Source organism: Myxine glutinosa, chromosome 10, assembly GCF_964187855.1.
Source record: "Myxine glutinosa chromosome 10, kmMyxGlut1.1, whole genome shotgun sequence".
NCBI classification, from domain to species: Eukaryota; Metazoa; Chordata; class Myxini; order Myxiniformes; family Myxinidae; genus Myxine; species Myxine glutinosa.
In genome coordinates, this window is record NC_136270.1 from 18,788,598 (window position 1) to 18,812,185 (window position 23,588).

The 23,588-nt window shown below is 46.0% G+C and overlaps 1 protein-coding gene across 2 annotated transcripts in view; it reads right to left on the minus strand.

Annotated features, from left to right (window-relative positions):
* Window positions 1-23,588, minus strand: part of GAN (gigaxonin) — a 69,918-nt gene that overhangs the window by 39,704 nt on the left and 6,626 nt on the right. For both annotated transcript variants that reach the window (XM_078785400.1, XM_078785399.1), the window contains exons 2-4: window positions 9,248-9,362; window positions 8,333-8,683; window positions 2,671-2,885 (exon numbers count right to left, since the gene is read on the minus strand). In XM_078785400.1, the coding sequence (XP_078641526.1) occupies window positions 2,671-2,885; window positions 8,333-8,683; window positions 9,248-9,362 (681 nt within the window). The remainder of the gene's footprint in view (window positions 1-2,670; window positions 2,886-8,332; window positions 8,684-9,247; window positions 9,363-23,588) is intronic.

Here is a 23,588-nt window from a genome sequence, read left to right on the forward strand (position 1 = left end):
AGACCCAATGACCACTCTGACAGAACTACAGAGTTCCTTGGCTGAGATGGTAGAACCTGCCGGAAGGACAACAGTCTCTGCAGAACTTCACAAATCTAGGCTTCATGGGAGAGTGGCCAGATGGAAGCCACTCATGAGAAAAAGACACATGACTGCATGCCTGGAGTTTGCAAAAAGGCACATGAAAAACTCAGATTCAAAAGATTATGTGGTTTGATGAGACGAAAATTGAACTCTTTGGCCTGAATGCAAAATACTACGTCTGGCGGAAACAGGAAATAGCTCATCACCCACAAAAAAATATCCCTACCGTGAAGCATCGTGGTGGCAGCATCATGCTATAGGGATGCTTTTCAGCAGCAAGGATTAAGGACTTTTAAGAATAGAAGGAACAATGAATGGAGCCAAATACAGGCAAATCTTTGAGGAGAACCCGCTTCCGAGTGCAAAAGACCTTAGACTGTGGAGAAGATTTACGTTCCAACAGGACAATGACCTCAAGCATACAGCCACAACAACACTGGAATGGCTTCAGCACTATAACATGAAAGTCCAAGAGTGGCCCAGTGTAAGCCCAGACTTGAATCCCATTGAGAATCTGTGGAAAGACGGTGTGCTGTTCACCAACGCTCCCCATCCAACTTGACAGAGTTTGAGCAAATCTGCAAGGAAAAATGTGAGAAACTCCCCAAATCTAGATGTGCAAAGCTGATACCGACATGGCCGAGAAGACTCGAAGCTTCAATCACTGCCAATGGCTTTTCAAATAATTGATTCAGTGAACTGAATACTTATACAAATTAGATATTTCAGTATTTCATTTTCAATGAACCTGCAAGGATTTCTAAAAACATATTTTGACTGTCATTATGGGGTATTTTGTGTACCTCGGCGCCAAATTTTTTAATTAAATCCATTTTAAATTCAGGGACACAACAAAATGTGAAAAAGTCAAGGGGTGTGAATACTATCTGAAGGCATGGTATTTACTGATGACTTCACCTTCTGCCATGACATCCCTCATCCTTCACATAGGAGGCTGCAGCCTCTTCCCTCTCTTCAGACCTTAAAAAAAATGACATGCTGGTAAAACATTTGGAAATTGTCCATCAACTCTGTCAAATGTCACACTTTCCCTCTCCGAAAGGACCGTCTGGCAAACCCTCCTGTCTACTTTCTTGACAATCCTCCTGGGAAAGGTCAGTCATTCAAATGCCTGGGTCTCACTATCAGCTATGATCTTTCTTGGACAAACCACATTTTAAAGTTGGCCTCCAAAGCCAGCTGCCAAATGGGCATCCTCTGTCATACAAAGTCCTTACTTGGCACTCCTGAACTTCTATCCACCTACAAGGCCTTCATCTGCAGTTTAGTGGAGTACTGCTCTCCCCCCTGGGCTGGTTCCCCTGCCTTACATCTTGCTCAGCTGGAAGCTGTGGAAACCAAGGCCTACCAGATTATTGGAATCTCCCGCGAAGAAGCCGAGTGTATGGGCTACCACTTGTCCGTCGCAGACAGCTCTGTGGTCGCCTCCTCCGTGGTCTTGCACCCTCCGTGGTCTTGCACCCTCCGTGGTCTTGCACCCTCCGTGGTCTTGCACCCTCCGTGGTCTTGCACCCTCCGTGGTCTTGCACCCTCCGTGGTCTTGCACCCTCCGTGGTCTTGCACCCTCCGTGGTCTTGCACCCTCCGTGGTCTTGCATCCTCCGTGGTCTTGCAACCTCTGCTCTTTCGATGTCTTGTCTACCCCCCCCCCACCCCCCCCCAAGTTCCTGCAGGGCACCCACTATCCACCATCAACCCCCTCTTCTGGTGAAACTACCTAAATCTGAATCACTGCTCACCGACACTCATTCATTCCTCTTTTTTTTCCTCACCTTTCAATCTCATCCTTCCCTCCAGATCTTCCAGACAGCTGTTCACCACAATCTCAGATCGTCGCCAATGCAAAGCCGTGAACTGTACTACCTTGTTAAACCCTGCCACTCCCCCCCCCCCCCCAACCCCCCTTCCAATGACCTTTCCTCCAAAATTTCCAGTTTCCCCTCCATATCTATCTTGTCCATCCTATGGGTAATCTCCTGCCCCCCCCACCCCCCCCCCATTCCCCAATTCCTCCTCACACCGATTGTTTGTCCAGGACTCCTTCTATCTAGACCTTCACCTCTTCTGTTGGTGTCCCTCCCTCCTCGTCCTCTTGTTCATTTTGCATCCCGTTACATCCTGATCCAATCAGTGTAGTGGGTGTCAGGATGCAGGACTTATGCCCATAAATGCCAATGTTTGCTATATTCTTTCTTTGCAAGCACAAACAAAATGACAACACTCTATAAAAAGGTGCATTAGAACACAGGCCCATTAGAACAGAGACTCAAAGTTGGGCCTCATAGCAAAGCAATCCAACACAAGGGCATGACAAAAGTGAAATGTCTCTAAAACACAAACAACAAAGACAAATCTGGACAATGTGTATTAAAGGTAACTAGGAACTATATAATAAGACATTTCTGATTGCAGTGATGAATTGAAAATATATACATCAAATGATGAATAACAATGAAAATGCACAAACTCATTAGTGCCTCAAATTTCAAATGGGACAGAAATAAATAAATAAATGCATTGCATTTGGGAGATTCAAAGTTGCTGGATGCTTGGAAGCTCATCATACCTGCGGTCTTCTCCCCCAGCGGTGACAATGCATTCGGAATATCCACGTGGCCTGAAGCTGTTGAGAACGGCCACACCACTCCGCGTTTCTGTTAGGGGGATGCTGCATTCTGTGATCACGTCTCGCACGAGTGAATCGCGTACCATTTTTTCCTGCAGGTATTTGGTGTCCAGTGCATCGAGCCACACACCACCCATAACTTCCTTCAGATGCACCTTTGGGTGAAATGGCCATAATATAAGTCAGTTTATGTCTTGAACTAGAGTAATAAGTCAGGTCAGAGCTATGACCCCAAATTATTAATCTTGGATGAAACAAGCAACATGTTCCATTTATAACGATTTACGAGTTCCATATTGTTTCCACGCAAAGTATTGACATGGGCATTGAGGAAGTTAGGAGTGGAGGAATGGTTGATCAGAGTAGTGATGGCAATGTACAAAAGAGCGCGCACACAGCTGTAAGGACGAAGGACGGGAACAGTGGTGAGTTTTAGGTGAAGGTGGGAGTGCATCAGGGGTCGGTACTAAGTCCACTACTATTTGTAGCTGTGATGGAGGTGCTGGCTCAGAACGTAAAGGAGGGTTTACCGTGGGAGTTGTTGTATGCAGATGATCTGGTGTTGATTGCGAAAAGTATGGATGGACTGAAGGAAAAGATGAACAAGTGGAAGGAATGTATGGAGACAAAAGGTCTGAAGGTGAATATCGGAAAGACGAAGGTGATGGCAAGTGGTAAAGCATGTGGTGAGGTGGAAAGAACTGGGAAGTGGCCGTGTGCTGTGTGCAGGAAGGGTGTCGGAGTGAACTCCATTCAATGTACAATGTGCGCTGAGTGGGTTCATCAAAAATGTAGTGGTCTGAGAGGGTCATTTACCAGTGTGGCAGCTACATTCAAATGTAAGGTGTGCACAGAGGGAGCTGCAGATGGAGGAAATGTTGAGTTGGATCTTGGAGACGGCGTGAAGCTGGAAGGTGTGAAAACATTTTGCTACCTCGGGGACATGCTGAATGGAGAAGGTGGATCAGACTCGGCAACGGTTGCTCGAGTGAGATGTGCATGGAAGAAGTTTCGGGAACTGAGTGGCGTGCTGATGAGGAGGAGAGTGTCGCTGAAGCTGAAGGGAAAGGTGTATGCTGCATGTGTGAGAAGTGTTATGATTTATGGGAGCGAGACATGGGTAATGAACGTAGAGCAGCAACGAAGGCTGGAAAGGGTGGAAATGCGAATGGTTCGATGGATGTGCGGAGTATCGTTGAGAGAGAGGAAGACAAATCATGAATTGTGAAAGATGATGGGAATATTGCCTGTGATTGATGCTGTGAAGAGGAACAGGTTGAGATGGTTTGGTCATGTGTTGAGGAAGGATGAAAGTGACTGGTTGAGAAGAGTGATGGAAGTTAATGTAGAAGGAAGTAGAGGACGGGGAAGACCGAGAAAGACTTGGCTAAAGATGGTGGAAGAAGAAATGCGGGCAAGGGGGTTAACAAGGAGAGATGCAGAAAATAGGGCAAAATAGAGAAGATTGCCATGGGGACCGCAAGGCTAACCCCCGCTCTAGCAGGGAAAATGGCCTTAAAATGCATGTTGTTGTATATTGTTTCCAAAAAAGCAGGCATTCAGATTACTAAAAAAAAAAGAAGGGGAAATACCTCTGGGCACTCACCTGGCAGCATAAAGCAGGCTACTACACTGACTAAAGGTATTTTAAACAGTATCAGGGTATTTTAAACCAATTTCAATGGTTGATAGGGAACAGGGCAGCATGTAAAATCATACTAATGTAATCATGAGACTTTAAACAAACCAAAAAAAAAAAACTATTTGGGGGTGACAACCCCATAGACCCCACCCCCCCAATACACCGCATAAGATCGCGCTTCTTCTCATGAATGAACAAACTTACATCATGGGTGATCAAAATTGTGTGCGTAGTTTCGCAACCGTACACACCGTAGACCTCCTGAGACCTCGATTTTTGGTACATTGAGTACCAAACAAACCTTGGTACATTGAGGGTGATGAATGGAACATTGTGGTCAAGTTTCCTCGAAATAGTGTGTTTAGCTTCAGAGGAAAGAGCAAATTCCTATTTTGGGGGGGGGGGGGGGGGGGGGGAGGGGGGGGGGGGTGACATCAAACCTGGACCCACTTTGAACCCCGGTGGACCCCCTTTGACCCAGATTGGTTAATGCCACTTTCGCTTCCGCGAAGGTTCGAACTCTCCATGTCATCAAAGTTAAGCATTTTCCCAATGGTGTTTTTGTCAAATTTCCACTGGTTATTTTAGTGTGTGTTACAGTGTGTTTCTAGTTAGTCTTGGTTTGTAATTCGTGTACACTTGTGTGTAATTAGTCATTTTGTTCGCACGGCGTGCGAGGCCCGTCCCTCGAGGCTTCCCCCGCCCCGTCGGTATTTTGTAAACTTAAGTTCTTTCTTTCGCTGTATTGCTTTTTTTTCTTTTCTTTTTTTTTCACCCCTACCTCCCCCGAACATCTTACCATATGTCTAACATTTTAAATCCCCCCCTACCCCCCCCCCCAAAAACATTTTTTATTATTATTTCCTTCTCTCCTCGCGGTCCCCTCCTCCGCCCATGACCACGTACGTGTCATCTCGCCCAGCCCCCTTTATCTCCTTTGCTTTCTACCTCTTCAGCCATTACTCACCTTTCCAATTCTAGTTTCCACCATACTCATTCAACCCTTTCTCCCTCTTTCTCAGATCCACACCCTCACTTAAGGGAATTTTCCCAGATTGTTTTTCACCGTTTTGTTTAAATATGTTTAAACTTTCCCCTGCAGTGTTGTATTCAGTGGTATATTATATCCCATCACTATCAAACCTTTTGTCCTCCTCATCCTTCCCTTTCTCCTAGCTCTTCTGAAATCTCTGACACACTATAAACAGCTCTCCCTACCTCCCCCTCTCACCCTTCATCTTACCCAACCACTCCCCTCCCCTGTCCTGTACCCAATGCTCCCCTTCCCTCTTCCTTAACAGTATGGACTTCAAACATCCAGGGCCTTCCCTCAAACCTGATTGATCTCTCCATACAGGTTGCTTCTGACAAACCAGACTTGATCTGATTAACAGAAACTTTCCTCCTTCAAGATGTCTCTGATTCCTTATCTCTTCCTGGTTACTCCCTCCTCCAGTATGACAGACCTGAGCCTCATCCTGGTGGTGGGGTTGCTATCTTTATCAAAAACTCTTCCTCACTCTCCTTGCACTGCCTTCTCTCCGCCACACCCCCAGGAGTACCTCTGGCTACGGCTTCCTCTCCACTCCCACCTTTTGTTCATATGTGTGTTGTACCATCCTCCAAACAGCGAGGACTCCATTTACACCTCGCTGTCTGACAACATGGACCAACTTCTATCCACTCATCCAAACTCTCTCTTCCTCATTTGTGGTGACTTCAACTGACATCATGCCAGCTGGCTGGGTGTGGGTACCTCTCACACCAGCCATGGCACCTCAGCAAAGGACTTCTGTGACCAACTGGAACTGACACAATCTGTCAATTTCCCAAACAGTATCTCAGTCAACAAAGTATCTTCTCTTCTGGACTTGGTTATGACTAACTTCCCTGAAAATGTCTGCTGCTCTTCTTCTGCTCCAATCGGTTCATCTGATCATTTGCTTGTTGAAGTGGACATCTCTCTGGCCATTCTCAGAGAGCCTCCTCAGCGTCGGCGAGTCTGACATTTCACTCAGGCCGACTGGAACAGTCTTCAAGCAGCCATTAAACATCTGGACTGGTCTCCTATCTCTACAGCCTCTGACACCAACTCTTCCTGGGAATTCTTACAAAATAAACTGCTCTCTCATGCACAGATTTATCCCATCTCGTCTTCAGTTGTCATAGCCGTCCTCCCATCCATGGTACACTGAATCTTGTGGTGAGGCAATTGCCTTGAAACAACTTGCCTTCGCCTCATGGAAGGCAAATGCAACTGAAGGCAATCTCAGTTCTTTTCACAAAGCTCAGAACAAGTGTGTGTGTCTACCCTCAGGACAGCCAGGAAACACTATCTCTCTGCTCTCCATAATGAACTCTCAAACCTATCTCTCTCCCTCCAAATCCTGGTGGCATCTGGTCAAATCTGTTTCTGGTGTTTGTTCGTCCTCCATCCCCTCCCTTACCTCAAACGGCTACACAGTTGACACTGCACGTGAACAAAGCCGAATGCCTCAACTCTGTGTTTGCCTCAAAATAGTGTCCCAAACCCATCTCTCTCTGTACCCACCTTACCCAGTCAAACCCAGCTACTCCTGTACTCTGTGTCCTTCTCTCCTAACAAGATGGAGAAGTTTCTGTCAAACCTCGACTCTGATTCTGCAACTGGACCAGACGGGCATCAGCCCACGGGTCCTAAAATCCTGCTCTGCTGCTCCATCCCACCCTCTCTCTGTTCGCTTCACTCTCTCTTTTGCTCAAGGTCATCTGCCATCAGTTTGGAAATCAGCCAACATTACCGCTTTACACAAAAAATGTGCAAAAACAGATCCTTGCAACTACGGACCAATCAGCCTGCTCCCAAAAATCTGCAAGGTCACGGATTCCATCATCACTTCTGACATCAAAACCTTCCTATTCTCCAATGGCTTAATCACTGATCATCAATTTGGATTCAGACCAGGTCACCCTACTCTGGACATGCTGCTTCTGCTGTCTCAACAATGGATGGAGGTCCTCAATGCCAAACAAGAAATCAGAGCTGTCTCCCTTGACATATCTCATGTTTTCAATATGGTCTGGCACCCAGCTCTGCTCACCAAACTCGCCTCTTATGGTATCCATGGAAACCTCCACGCATGGCTTCCTCTATGGTCGCAGTCAACGTGTTGCCCTGAATGGAATTCTCTCAACATCTCTCACCACGATTCTCACCAACTTCTTGCTATACCCCACCTTTTCTTACAAGTTATGATTGAATGTCTGCCAGCCCACCTGCTCCGTTCTGCCCTTTTGTGCAAGTCAAACCCCTCTCATCCTTAATCATTATGCTCCTCCACGAACTTCAACTTTGTACAAACAAGCGTTACGCCTAGGTCCCCCGTCGGAGAAGTGATGTGAGTTGACAAAGTGGAAGACGCAGAAAACATGCTATGATATGATATTTCGCTCACAAGGTTCAGACATACATGGAGGCGGCCATCTTGGATTTTGACGTGGCGACCCAATTTTCAATAGCGTTCTTCCTTATGCCGAGATACACCCACACACCAAATTAGAAGTTGGTACTTCGCTTATTTTTCAAGATATTCCACTCAAGGTTCAGACATACATGGCGGCGGCCATCTTGGATTTTGACGTGGCGACCCAATTTTCAATAGCGTTCTTCCTTATGCCGAGATACACCCACACACCAGATTAGAAGTTGGTACTTCGCTTATTTTTCAAGATATTCATCTCACAAGGTTCAGACATATATGGTATCAGACATACATGGCGGCGGCCATCTTGGATTTTGACGTGGGTTGCACCCACACACCAAATTCGATAGCGGTCCTTCGCTTACGCACGCAAACACGCACGCACGCACGCACGCACGGACGGAGGGGAAAGCCATAGTCCCCCTTTCGCTACGCTGTGCGACGGGGGACAAAAAGGCTGTAAAGAAAGAACTACGAACGGTGAATGCACAACCCTTACCTTCCTTCCCTCAAGGTCATGCTGTAGCCAGAGAAGCACACCCTCGAGTACATAGCGTTCATTTCCCACATTGAGTTTTTCAAGTGTGAGGACCTCTCGCAGTCGTTTCGGTGGCAGTTCAATAAATTCTTCTGTGGCGCATACATCCCTGAAATGGGTCTCAAGAAATTCGGTGGCTACGCGGTGAACGTGGAGCAGCGAGTAGTGCAGAGCAAAGTCGCGGATGCCCACACAGTTTTCGGCAGCAATGCAACCCTCAAGGAACTCGCAACACAGGTTTTTAAGGTCAATCAAGAGGAGAAGGTCAGCTGCCTGCAGCACATCCTGGATGTTTTCCTCACTTAAACGCACCTGTATGCAGTGCACAAGACAAAATGTTTGCTGTATAGTGAGGTTCCATATGTAATATTGCTCAGATTTTGTGGAGGTTTGTAAACATTTACATTTTTGAAAATCTTAAGAGTCTGACTGAAAAATCAGTTTCCATTTGATTTCAAACTTTTTTGATTTTAAATTTGATTTGGAAAAAAAATAAAATTAAAACTCAAATGGAAACATTGGTTTTCGGATTCAGAACCTCTCAAACTTTTCAAAAATGTAAATGTTTACAAATCTCCACAAAATCGGAACGAACTTTAAATTCTGGACATATGGAACCTGACGAGTACAACGCATCCACCTGATTTCCCAACTTGTTCATTTCAAACCAAAGTTTGGGATTCAGTAAAACAAGAATCAGTGGAAGCAAACTTTGTCTATTCCATTGCTTTCAAACCTCATCATGAGATTCACTTTCCCAAGTGGCAACAGTGATTAAAATATATACAATGGTAATTTACAAATACGTACACCACACGCGACAATTGTTGAGCTGCAAGTAACAGTTTTATTCCCGTGGTATACACAACCACAAACCTCTCCTGTGTATATGTAATCAAGGATCTCACGCATCACGCTGGCATCGATCCCTTCCAATGGGATCCTGTACATCATGCCATCCTGCTTGGGTGGTGAGTAAGTAAATTTTGTTCTGTGTAAAACACGATGGGTACAAGGAGGGAGGAGAGGGGGTAGCGATACATTGTCAGAGTTGTCACTATATTTGATGTCTTCCTAGTAAGAGCATGCAAAACCAAAAGCTTATACAGTAAACAGTTACTGATATCTTAAAGCCTGGTGTTGGTTTAATGGTCAAGGTAGCTGGCTTAAGATCTTAGGGTCTTGAGTTTGAGGCCCTGTTGTGCCGTTGAAATAACTCCAGGTGGATTGACTCATCCTGTCATCCCTCCAAGGTCGGCAAAATGAGTACCAGCTTACTGGAAATAGGAGGCACCTCATCAGTGGCACAGCCGTGCTTCCAGCAATGATGCAACCGGCATCCATAAGCTGCACAGGAAATAATAATAATAATATACTGTATACACACACACACACACACACATATATATTATTTATATATATTATTTATATATATATATATACAGTATATATATATATATATATATATATATATATATATATATATATATATATATATATATATATATATATATATATATATATATCCAATACGTCCATTTTACCGTTCTCCGACCTACAGCTTTGTCTTAAAAACTCAACGTTTCGGCCAGCAACCCAGCATGCACGGGGCCTCCACTAGCCTTTATCAAGAGAAATTCCCTTGTTTACCTCCTCCCAGATATACCTGGGGGAAGGGGTGGGCCTATTCCATCAACCAATCACAAAGCTGTGTTTTGCGAGACCTCGTGACCATTGACCCGTGATAGGCTTGTGTTGTAAGTGTTTTGTGCGTGTTTGAGCGGTGTATTGTGTTTTGTTATCCTTGTCGCCTGTGCAGGTTATGTCCCACTTTGTCCTTGTCCTCCTCCCAGCATCGGTGTCTCTCTGGTGTATTTATGAATGAGAGGTCCGTGTGCCTGTGGTAACACCACAGTCTCCTCTGTCAACGGGGCACTAGTTTGGCCAGTGTGCCAGGCCTCCAGTATTCGCCTCCTGGCACGGTTCGGGGATGCCGCCAGCACATTCTCATTGTCCAATCAGGGAACATTGCCCACCCTTATTCCATGCTTGGCGATAGCAGATCTTTCCGGGTGATTTTACTCAAAGGCCTTCTGGTGTTCATTAATGCGCTGGCCTAAGGTTCTTGCGGCCTCACTTATGTATTCTCCACCACAGTCACATGGAATGGTGTATACCATACCTGTGCAGTCATTATTTTGTCTTTGACCTTGGTCAGTGCACGTCTCAAGGTGCACATCGGTTGGTAGTTAACCCTCACCCGACCGGTCTCAAAATCCAGCCAATCAAAATCCTGACAAACAGGTGTTCGGCACTGCCATGGGCTCCCTGCAGTGGTGGCCAACATGGTGATGGAAGAGCTTGAGACATGCACCATCCCATCCCTCCCAACACAGCCACGTGTCTGGTACCGCTATATCGATGACGCTTTATCATCTGCCCCAGCACGGCTGTTAATACAATCCAAGAACTCTTCTGTTTTTGAACATTGTTTTTCTTTGATCCAATATGGCTGCCAGACCACGTCCTCCTTGCTGGACCATTGGCCGCGGCGGAATGCAGAGGGAAGCGGCCACAGTTGCCACCCGCCGCTTCCATCATCCCTGTGGGGACCACTTCATGCTGCTCAACGTTTACAATGCTTACACTGAAGCGGGAGGCTCGGCGGCTTGGTGCCGAGCTCGAGGTCTAAACCACGATGCCTTGCGGCAGGTGGAAGTAAGTCGTGCTGCACTGCAAGAGACGATGCTCCGTATAGAGCTTCCCATCGGCGCTTTTTGTTTTGACCCTGTCGACCTGACCCTGTCTGACCTGACCCTGTCGACCCCAACAGCATTCTCCGTGCTCTCCTGGCCGGATACTTCATGCAGGTCTATAAAACAGCTGTTCACCACCATCACCATCCTGACAAATCTCACACTCTTACGATGTCTCTCCGAAAAGACCGACTGGACAACCCTCCCATCCACTTTCTGAATAATCCTCTCCAAGAAGTTCTGTCACTCAAGCTTTTGGGTCTCACTATCTGCCATGATCTTTCCTGGAAAAACCACATTTCAAATCTGGCCTCCAAAGCCAGTCTGGGCATCTGGGCATCCTCCGTCGTGCGAAGTCCTTCCTTGGCACACCTGAGCTCCTCAACACATACAAGGCTTTCATCCGCAGCTCAATGGAATACTGCTCTCCCCTCTGGGCTGGTGCTCCTGCCTCACACCTAGCTCGCCTTCGCGCTGTTGAAACCAAAGCATTCAGAATCATTGGAATCTCCCGCGATGAAGCTAACTCCAAGGGCCTCTCACTCACTCACCGCAGGCAGGTTGGTGGTCTTTCCGTCTTCTACGGACTCCTCTCTGGCCTTGCCCCCCCCAGCTCTCTCTGGGCTCTGTCCCGCAAATATTCCTACAGGTCGCACAAGATCTGCCTGCAACCCTCTTTTGGTTAAACTGCCAAAATCAAGACTCTCTGCTCACCTTCACTCCTTCATTCCTCTTTTCTCCCGCCTCTGGAACAAACTCCCTCACTCTCTTCAATCCCACTTCACCCTCCAAGTCTTTAAAACAGCTGTTCACCACCATCTCTTATCTTCCCCCATCCAAAACCGTGATCTTTTCTACCCCTGCAAATTTCACCCCAATTCCCCTTTTTGAAATACCAACTTCTGTCCTGGAAGTCCTTGGTGTCCTTGTGCTTTATAGTTCTCCCTCCCCCCCCCCCCCCCTTCCCATGCCTCCTCCCCCCGGGCCCTCTCCCTTCCACACATCTCCCTGCTCTCGGATGTTGTGTTTGTGTGCTTCCCCTTTTCTCCCCATCTTGTCTTCCGCTCCCCCTTTTTGTGTATTTTGTTTGTCTGGTCGATTTGTTTGTGAAGTAAATGTTAGCTCTTTCACGAGCCTCGATTCAGTATACAAAAAAAAAAAAAAAAAAAAAAAAGAAGGCATCAGTGAAACGTTTGCTTCCATCAAATTTACATGCGAGGAAGAACAGGATTGGTCGCTTCCGTTTCTGGACGTCATGGTGAGGAGGAACCCAAATGGAAGCTTAAGTACCGCAGTGTATAGGAAACCCACCCAGACCAACTGTTACCTCGATTTTACATCTTACCATCCAACGCACCACAAAAGAGCTGTGGTGAATACACTCGTAAAAAGGGTATATCGTCCACCTTGGAGGACAAAAGGAGAGAGATCAAGCATCTCAGATGGGGATTGAAAGTGAATGGCTACCCAGACCACCTCTGCCCAAAAAATGAAATGGTACTGGCAGCTCCAAGAACCCAGGACGTGCCACAGGAACCACCTAAGGGCTTTAAACCACCTTTAACATTACCGGCACTGCCCTCTCTTGGATCAAATCATACCTCTCTGGCAGACGCCACTTCATCTCCATCAATAACTGCAAATCCCCCACTGCTCCCCTCCCCCAAGGTGTCCCCCAAGGTTCAGTTCTTGGCCCCCTCCTCTTCATCCTGTACCTGTCCCCCCTTGGTCACTTAATCCGCCGTCATGGTCTCCAATTCCACTGCTTCGCCGATGACATCCAGCTCTTCATCTCCACCAAGTCCATCTCCACCGACACCCACTCTATCCTGACAAACTGCATCACTGAAATAAAATCCTGGCTTCAAATCAACTTCCTCAAACTTACCTATGATAAATCTGAAATAATCATTATTGGCCCAAAAACGCTCACCAAATCCACCCACAACTTTGCCCTCAACATCAACGGTTTCCCAGTATCCACCTCCCCTCACATCCGGAATCTTGGCATCATCTTTGACCAAACCCTCTCCTTCGACAAATACACTAAACAGATCACAAAGACAGCCTTCTTTCACCTGAAAAACATCGCCCGTCTTCGTCCATCCCTCTCCTCCACGGCTGCAGAAACCCTCATCCACGCCTTCATCACCTCCCGTCTGGACTACTGCAACAGCCTCCTCTATGGTTCACCCTCAATAATCATCAATAAACTCCAATACATTCAGAACTCCGCTGCCCGTCTACTCACCCATTCCCGGACCCGTGACCACATCACCCACGTCCTTCATAAGCTTCACTGGCTCCCCATCCCCCAGAGAATCCAGTACAAAATCCTCCTCTTGACCTACAAAGCCCTCCATAACCTGGCCCCATCCTACCTGACTGACCTCCTCTCCAGACACACTCCCACCCGCAGCCTCCGCTCTGCTGGTACCAACCTCCTGACCCCCCCCCCCCCCCCATCCGGACCAAATTCAGATCCTGGGGGGACAGGGCCTTCTCCATCGCTGCTCCCACCCTCTGCAACTCACTACCTCACACCATCAGAGACTCCTCCTCACTCACCACATTCAAAACATCACTCATGACCCACCTGTTCAACACTGCATTCAACATTTAACCCACAGCATTTAACCCCTGACTATCTCTTCTCCTTCTCCTTCCTTTTGCTTTGATTATTTACCTATTGATTTTTGTCTTTTTGCACTTGTTTTTTTTGTACTCTGTCAAAGCGTCTTTGGGCTTTTTGAAAAGCGCTATATAAAATAAATGTATTATTATTATTATTATTCTGCGTGCTACCATTTGTGCCACGAGTAGCCCAAAGGATTGGGAGAGTAGCCCAGGTTAACACCGAAAGAGTCACGGAAGGCAATTGAGCATTACTCCCGGCCGTTCAGTTCAAATGCGGACTTTATATATCTGTGCCTGATGAAGAAAGGGAAGGGAAAACTGAAGCTTACCTATGGTCCCACCGGCGATTCCCGAACCTGCAGAAATAACTCAAACAAAAACGGGTTTAAAATGTACAAGGAAAATAACAAAAGGATTTATTAAAATAAAATACCGATAAGAGAAACACGACGGTGAAACTAAAGTCCTAAACGGGACGTCCACCACACCAGACATGAACACAGAGGAAGGGAAGAATTAAACTGGAAAATAATTGGGTGTGTGTGCATTTAGTGGGATCTCGTCAGGGTCTGCGAACTGGTCCGGAGGTCTGGACGCGGGAACACACCCAGTAGGCCTCAATGGTTTGCCCTTGTTCACCAGGCCTTGATGCGCCCTGCCCGTTCCAGTGACCAGCAGCGCTCTTCCATGTGGAGAACCGCAGTTCTCGGGCCGCGGCTCTTCCTGCCGCCTCTGCACATCTCCCGAAGGCATCTCTGAACACGGTCGGTCCGACTGCTTCCTGGAGCCCGTCGCCCATGCACAATCGCTCGCAAGGTCCAGAACATGAACAGGCACAAGACCGCGTGGGAGAAGAAGCAAGGGAGCAAGAGGTCGTCGAGGGCAAGATAAAGGCGTGAAGTGAAAAAGGCAAGAGAGAAAATGTCGGTCCGAGAGTTTTTATTGACCGTCTCCTGACGTCCTCTGTGCCTCTCCACCAATGCCCGCAGGCCACCACTACATTGTCCAGCTCTCCACCAATCAGCTCGCCCTTCTCTCTGCCAATTGGTGAGTGCCTTCTTACACCGCCCTGGCCAATCCTGGCTCCTCGGGGTGTGTCTTCGGCCTGCTTGACCTCGATGTATGCTTCCCAATGGGGTAATTAGCGGCAGTGCTCAATGTCCTGGCTTCCTGGTGGTTTTTGTTGTTATTTAGTGTGGTTTAATGGCCATTCTAACTGGTGTCTCGTATGGTGTCAAAAAGGATAAAGGATAGATCACTGAGGTTTGACGAAAAGGGGAATTAACATAATCCCTACAACTAGTTAACACAAGGGCCATCCTCGTATGGCCACAATTATTCACTCTTACGTGACAACCGGCTAAACAAAACTTACTACATGGTGATGGTTCTTACCCGACATCCGGAGCACGTTAATTTATACATCCTACCTGTTCTAAGGTAATCCCTACCCCACCAACATAACAATACATACAGTTGTGGCCAAAACTATTGGCACATTTGCACTTCTTTCAAATAATGCACCATTTCTTCCAGAAAATTGTTGAAATTTAAAAATATTTTGGTATCCACATGTGTTGCTTTGGTTTACAGTGGAAAAAAACAAAAAACGCTGAAAAAAAAATACTAAATCTTAGCTTATTCAGCACAGAAATCCTAAAATGGCCCGGACAATATTATTGGCACCTTTTAGTAGTTGTTAGAAATAATTACATTTCAAGCAGGTGATTGTCCTTTACTTTGGAATTAAACTCACCTGTGGTGAGTTGCAGGTGCCTGCAATACAAAAGTCACTCATTCAACCAGTTTGAATGGAGAAAAGGAACCATTCTGCTGTTTTGTGTCACTGTGTGACACAATGTGACACAATGCAATGAGCATGGAGAAAAGAAAGAAAATCAGAAAATTGTCTGAAGAGGTCAGACATAATATTGTAGCGAAGCATGGATAATCCCAAGGCTACAAGTACATCTCCAGAGACTTTGATGTTCCTGGGTCCACCTTACGCAATATTATCAGGTAGTTTAAGGTGTTGGGCTAGCCTGGTGTTGGGCCTGGTGTTGGGCCTGGTGGGCCTGTAAGCCTGGTGTTGGGCTAGCGGCTAGGGTGCCAGCTTAGGATCCAAGGATCCTGGGTTCGAATCCCGGTCGATCGCCGAATTAACGCCAGGGGGGGTTGACTCAGCCTGTCATCCTTCCGAGGTCGGCTAATTGAGTACCAGTTCACTGGTAATTCCCTGTGTGTCGTAAAAAGGCGACAAACAGGGTTGGCGGCAGGAAGGGCATCCGGCCGTAAAACATTGCTTCAAAAAAGGGGACCAAAAAATAACAACCACGGTCCCCGAAAAAGGCCAACCCCCGCCTTGCGGGGAAAAATGGCCTCTAAACGGTGGTTTTTTAGTTTAAGGCCCATGGCACTGTAGACAACCTCCTTGGATGTAGCCGCAAGAGAAAACTTGATCGAAGATTGCAGCAAAGGATTGTTCAAATGGTGGAGAAAGCACTTCAATCAACTGCCAAACGGATTCAAGCTGACCTTCAGACACAAGGTACGACAGTTTCAACTCACACCATCTGTCGCCAACTCAATGAAAGTGGTTCTATGGTAGGAGACCCAGGAGCACCCCACTGCTGAGAACACCCAATTGGAGAGTGCCAAAACACACCTGAACAAGCCAAAATCAAAATCCTTCTGGGAGAATGTCCTGTGGACAGATGAGACCAAATTAGAGTTTTTGGTTAAAGCACATCATCTCTATGTTTACAGAAAACAAAATGAAGCCTTCAGAGAAAAGAACACCTTCCCTACAGTCAGACATGGAGGAGTTTCAGTGACGTTTTGGGGTTGCTGTGCTGCCTCTGGCACTGGGTGCTTTGAATGTGTGCATGGCATCATGAAATCATGAGATTACTAAGGCAAAAACAAAGGTTCTGTAATATTAACAGTGAAATAAAGAATTGTGGAGAACAACTACTTTTGAAAATTTCAACTTATTTTTGGAGAAAATTGTGAGTTACTTGAAAAAAGTGCAAGGGTGCCAATATTTTTAGCCACAACTGTACATACACATATATACGAGAGCCAGTCAATAAGTAACCTTAAAATGGCGATATAAATTTGAGAATGTAATGTGTGTAGTTGTTGACGACATATGTTATATCTATGGGTAAGAGTCATGTTTTGCCTGTTTTAGATCTGGCAACATTGAACGTATGACGTCAGTAGAGCAGTTCCAAGATGCTCCCTTAGAAGCATGCACCAGGGAGGAGCAACATTCTGTCATCCGTTTCTTGGGAAGTGAGGGTGTGAATCCCAGTGAAATCCATCACAGAATAAAAATGCAATATGGTGACGCATGTTTATGGCTGCAGCAGGTGCACGACTGGGACAGGAAGTTGAAAAGTGGAGTGTCCAGTGTGGCAGACGCTGCTCGCTCGGGCCGCCTCACACAGCCGACACACCAAAAATGATTGCAGGAGTCGAGCATGTGCTAAGGGAAAGCCGTCGCATTATTCTGGATGAAGTGGTCTCCGAATTGAACATTAGCCATGGTTCAACACACCATATCATTCATAACGTGCTGGGGTTCCGCAAAGTGGGTGCCTAGACAACTCACACCCGAACTGAAAGAACGGCGAGTGGATGCATGTGAAGCACTCCTGTGACGTTACGAAACAGAAGGTGACACTTTCTTACAGCACAGTGACTGGGAATGAAAGCTGGGTCCACTACTTTCAGCCAGAAACGAAGAGGACTAGCAAAGAGTGGCGCCATTCAACTTCACCAAAGCCCAAAAAATCCCACACACAGCCGGCTGCTGGAAAAGTGATGCTGACACTCTTTTGGGATAGCTGAGGCCCACCTTGAAGAGCATTACATGCCCAGAGGGACCACGGTCACAAGTGCATCATACTGCGACCTCCTTAAAAATCATCCGAAACCAGCAATCAGATCAAAACGTTGTGAACTACTCACTATTATATTTATATTTGTTCGTTAGCTGGGCCTTTTCTATAGACCAACACAAGCACATGCACATGGGTCAACGAGATGCAAGTTGAGGGGTCGGACCTCCGGGCACTTGTACATAGTGTCCACACTTCTGCCTAGCAACCAGCGCAAAGGGGCAAACAACCCAGATTGAATACATACGTGGATGTATTTGTGCTCATTCTTCATTGGCAGTGCCGACTCAGATTATCGATTCTCAGGTCGAACATCTGGGAACTTTGTCACCCCATAATGCAATATCTGCTTAGCAATGAGCTAGAAGGGTGAAAACAAAGGGGAAAGACGCATAGTGTGCGTATGTAATGTACACACACTTTGTATGACTTGCCGTGTTATTATTTTCTTCTTTCGATATTTCCGTAATTGCAGCCAAAGTGAAAAGTTGTTGCATCTTCAATTGCACGAACAAAAAAGCAAAAAAGTCAGAACTTTTGTTTTATTTGATACCACGTCAAGCTCCTGAGCCAGAGAGAAGAGTTCTATGGCTAAAAACTGTCAATCGTGTCACGCAAGATTCCAGAGTGAAGCTGTGGGAGCCCAAGTCGGATTACACCTATGCTTGTTCAGCACATTTTATATCGGGTTAGTGCTGTCATAGTTTATTTCAGATAATCATGTAAAATAGAAGCTAAAGAAAATCTAACAAATTAAACGTCAATGTGTTCACCAATTTCAAGATTGGGATTGTAATGTTGTGATTGTTCCAGCAACATGACTAGGTAAGTTTACACGTCTACGTAATCCACCCTGAGCCATTCTTTCGGGTTGTCGCTCCACGAATCAGCCTGGTGCTCGTAGGGACAAATTCAAGCCCAATTAACTGCAGGTTGACTTGATATCTGGTCAATTCATAACCTGGTAAATGTTCCGTATACTGAGAGGACATTGCAAACAGTCGAAGAAGAAGAAGAAGAACCACCTTTAGAGGCCATTTTTCCCTGCAGAGCAGGGGTTGGTCTTTTTCGGGCACCATGGTCCCCTTTTTGAAGCAATGTTTTACGGCCAGATGTCCTTCCTGCCACCAACCCTGTTAGTCGACTCTTGCGACACACAGGGAATTACCAGTGAACTGGTACTCAATTTGCCGACCTCGGAAGGATGACAGGCTGAGTCAACCCCCCTGGCGTTAATTCAGTGATCGACTGGGATTCGAACCCAGGATCCTAGGATCCCAAGCCAGCACCCTAACCACTAAGCCAACACCAGGCTTACATTGCAAACAGTCGGATGAACTAAATTTATCAACAATTCAACCAAAATAATGTGAGAGATGAGCAAGTATGTTTCCGAAAGTGTGAGTGGTTGTACACAAGTGAACAGCGATAATACGTGTGATCGTGCGTGCAACGGATTTTGCTTTCCCCTTTGCCAATATGGCGGTCAAATACCCAAGCAAAATCACGTGACCGTGATGTCACACAGACCTCACAAATGGTGCCCTCCCACCTTAGGGGGTGAATTCTAAAAAACTTTTTTTTGGTTCACGAGTTATCAAGTGACCACTATATTCGTCCTGTGTGTGTGTGTGTCTGTGTGTGTGTCTCTGTGTGTGTGTGTGTCTGTGTGTGTGTGTGTGTCTGTGTGTGTGTGTGTGTCTGTGTGTGTGTGTGTCTGTGTGTGTGTGTGTGTGTCTGTGTGTGTGTGTGTGTGTCTGTGTGTGTCTGTGTGTGTGTGTCTGTGTGTGTGTGTCTGTGTGTGTGTCTGTGTGTGTGTCTGTGTGTGTGTCTGTGTGTGTCTGTGTGTGTGTCTGTGTGTGTGTCTGTGTGTGTGTCTGTGTGTGTGTCTGTGTGTGTGTCTGTGTGTGTGTCTGTGTGTGTGTCTGTGTGTGTGTCTGTGTGTGTGTCTGTGTGTGTGTCTGTGTGTGTGTCTGTGTGTGTGTCTGTGTGTGTGTCTGTGTGTGTGTCTGTGTGTGTGTCTGTGTGTGTGTCTGTGTGTGTGTCTGTGTGTGTGTCTGTGTGTGTGTCTGTGTGTGTGTCTGTGTGTGTGTCTGTGTGTGTGTCTGTGTGTGTGTCTGTGTGTGTGTCTGTGTGTGTGTCTGTGTGTGTGTCTGTGTGTGTGTCTGTGTGTGTGTCTGTGTGTGTGTCTGTGTGTGTGTCTGTGTGTGTGTCTGTGTGTGTGTCTGTGTGTGTGTCTGTGTGTGTGTCTGTGTGTGTGTCTGTGTGTGTGTCTGTGTGTGTGTCTGTGTGTGTGTCTGTGTGTGTGTCTGTGTGTGTGTCTGTGTGTGTGTCTGTGTGTGTGTCTGTGTGTGTGTCTGTGTGTGTGTCTGTGTGTGTGTCTGTGTGTGTCTGTGTGTGTCTGTGTGTGTCTGTGTGTGTCTGTGTGTGTCTGTGTGTGTCTGTGTGTGTCTGTGTGTGTCTGTGTGTGTCTGTGTCCGCAGCATAACTACCCGATGATATTGTTGCGGATATGAGGATTGCATTTTTTTGATTGTGTTGTATTGTATTGGAAATGGTGATGAACATTGTTGGATATGGCCCCTCCTGCCTCCAGAGTTGTATAAAGATAAAAAGGGCGTCTCGGTAATTAGTCCATAAAGCATCCACGTCAGCCAATCATAGAATACCCTTGTTCAGTTGTTCAATAGCTTATATCTTATTATGTGTTTTAGAGTAAGGCCTTGTCTTCCATTAGAATAATACTCCATTGCACCGAGTGAAAAAGAGATAGATTCCCTTCATTCCCATTCCCAAAAACCTCCATTCCCCCTTTCGTCGATTGGCAATTGCATCCCCTCCAATTGCCGCCATTGACCACGAGGCAGGGTCGGAGAAGAAAGGCGTGTCTCCACCTCGTCATAGAGGGGAGGAGTGAGCCAGCCCCGAACAACCAACCGTTAACAAGGGGTTTGGTTTGAGAGGGCGGAGGAAGAGCGTTTGGGGGAGGTTCGCAAAGGTTGAGGGGCGGGGCCTATATAACCCGCCGGTGGGGCGTTCCCCAAGCAGTTGAGTCCAAGAGATGAGCTTTGAAAGAGTTGAGTCCAAGAGATGAGCTTTGAAGGAGTTGAGTCCAAGAGATGAGCTTTGAAAGAGTTGAGTCCAAGAGATGAGCTTTGAAAGAGTTGAGTCCAAGAGATGAGCTTTGAAGGAGTTGAGTCCAAGAGATGAGCTTTGAAAGAGTTGAGTCCATGAGATGAGCTTTGAAAGAGTTGAGTCCAAGAGATGAGCTTTGAAAGAGTTGAGTCCAAGAGATAAGTCCAGCAGTTGAGACAAGGAGGGAGGAGACAAGAGCTGGGTCATCAGAGCTGAGCTGCGTGCTTGAGCCACCGAAACTGCCTCTACAGCAGCTCGAGCCACTGAAACTGCATCTACAGCAGCTCGAGCCACCGAAACTGCATCTACAGCAGCTTGAGCCACCGAAACTGCATCTACAGCAGCTGGAGCCACCGAAACTGCCTCTACAGCAGCTCGAGCCACCGAAACTGCAGCCACAGCAGCGTGGGGCCTGGACGGCAGTTTGGAGCAGGGCCGCGAAGGAACGGCGGCTGCCCAACGAGCCGATCGTGCTGCAGGACCAGTTGGACCTCCCTATCCCGCCAGCCATCCACCAGCCATCCCTATCATCATTCCCCGTGTAAGTGTGTTCGTAGTCTGTCTTTTGTCTTGTCCCTGGGTAGTAAGTAAGCCTGTTAGATAAGCTAAAGATTTCAATGTGTCACCTGCGTCTCATGTCCCTGTAAATAAACGTGACTGCTTTCTTTTTGCTTATATGTGTGAATAACAATAAACCCAGTTACTCTTCTGTACGTCTTCTTCCTCTTTGCATTCGGTCGTTTTAGAGTTTTCCAGATTGAGCAGCTGCGGTGCGATACGGCCAACGTTTGGGTTGAATCGGGTTTTAGTCCGGGGAATAACTGTTCGGTCGCGGAGCCTCCGCTCGGCAAATATAACATCTAATCTGCGGTCCGTAACAATATCATCCGATCTTGATGAAACTTGGGTGGGAGGTTGATATCATGATCTAGTTGTGTCCTGCGCCCATTGTGGGAGGAGCCACGCCCAAAAAAGATGTCTTTTTAGGGGGTAATCGAGTTCAAGCTACATCTTCTCCGAAGGGTTTGGTGGAATCTGACAGGGGTTTCGATATTTGGTTAGGGCAATGTCATGTGTAACCCCACGGAGCTCGATTTTTTTTTTTTCATTTCATTTTTCACCAAATTTTCGGTGTTGTGTAGCTAACTAACCTCATAACTGATTATACATTACTAGCGGGGTCACCCGTGGGATTCCCACGGGTGACCCCGCAAGTTTGCATTGACGTTCGTCGATGGACTCGTTCGCCCGTCTCATTCGTTTTCTTGCTGCATCCTGTTCAAGTCTGCGTTCTTCATCGATCGTCTCATTCATTTTGGAAATAGAAGTTTCCACGCAGCGCATGAATTGTCACGATCCTCAAGAGGAATTTGTCTCGTAATCATCAAATGATAAATGGCAAGTAAATTATATTGTGGAAAATTAAAGATTTCAAATAAACCTATTTAAAGTGTATTCGCACATAACTAATTTTAAAAAACGAAGAAATATCTCTCGGTAATTTCCTGAAACATATTTTACTTCCGGCTAATAATGTTGAATTAAATAAAAACGAAGAAATATATGTCGGCATCATTGTTGACGTTTTTGTGACGACTGTCATCAAACGAAAAAGTAATATATCTTAACGGAAAAGCAAAAGCGAATTTTTAATATATATCGACACGTTGCCGTCGGTGTCATGTTGGGCGGTGTATGATACACCATGACGCGATTTTTAAAAATATATCTCTGCATTTTCCCGCGTGTGTGGAATGTTCTCAATTATTGCTGACACCGAGTCCAAAACCATCGATAAAAATGAAATCATATGGTGAGTTAGATTGGAGATAAAGGCGTGAGAGAGACTCAATGGCCTTGAAGTTGAAGTTACAGGCGTTTGAGAATTCATTTCGTTCTATAAACGGCAACTTTCATTGGATTTCCTTCCCGTTTTTTTTCAACCGAGTCGAAAACTATGTTAGCGACTGTGAAAAATGAAATGATATATCGAATTTTTAATATGTATCGACACGTTGCCGTCGGTGTCATGTTAGGCGGTGTATGATACATCATGACGCGATTTTAAAAAATATATCTGCATTTTCCCGCGTGTGTGGAATGTTCTCAATTATTGCTGACACCGACTCTAAAACCATCGATAAAAATGAAATCATATGGTGAGTTAGATTGGAGATAAAGGCGTGAGAGAGACTCAATGGCCTTGAAGTTACAGGCATTTGAGAATTCATTTCGTTCTATAAACGGCAACTTTCATCGGATTTTCTTCTCGTTTTTTTTCAACCGAGTCTAAAACTATGTTAGCGACTGTGAAAAATGAAATGATATATCGAATTTAAAATAGATATCGACACATTGCCGTCGGTGTCATGTTGGGCGGTGTATGATACACCATGACGCGATTTTAAAAAATATATCTCTGCATTTTCCCGCGTGTGTGGAATGTTTGTGGAAAATTAAAGATTTCAAATAAACCTATTTAAAGTGTATGCGCACATAACTAATAAAAAAAACGAAGAAATATCTCTCGGTAATTTCCTGAAACATATTTTACTTCCGGCTAATATGTTGAATGAAATAAAAACGAAGAAATATATGTCGGCATCATTGTTGACGTTTTTGTGACGACTATCATCAAACGAAATAGTAATATATCATAACGGAAAAGCAAAAGCGAATTTTTAATATATATCGACACATTGCCGGCGGTGTCATGTTGGGCGGTGTATGATACACCATGACGCGATTTTAAAAAATATATCTCTGCATTTTCCCGCGTGTGTG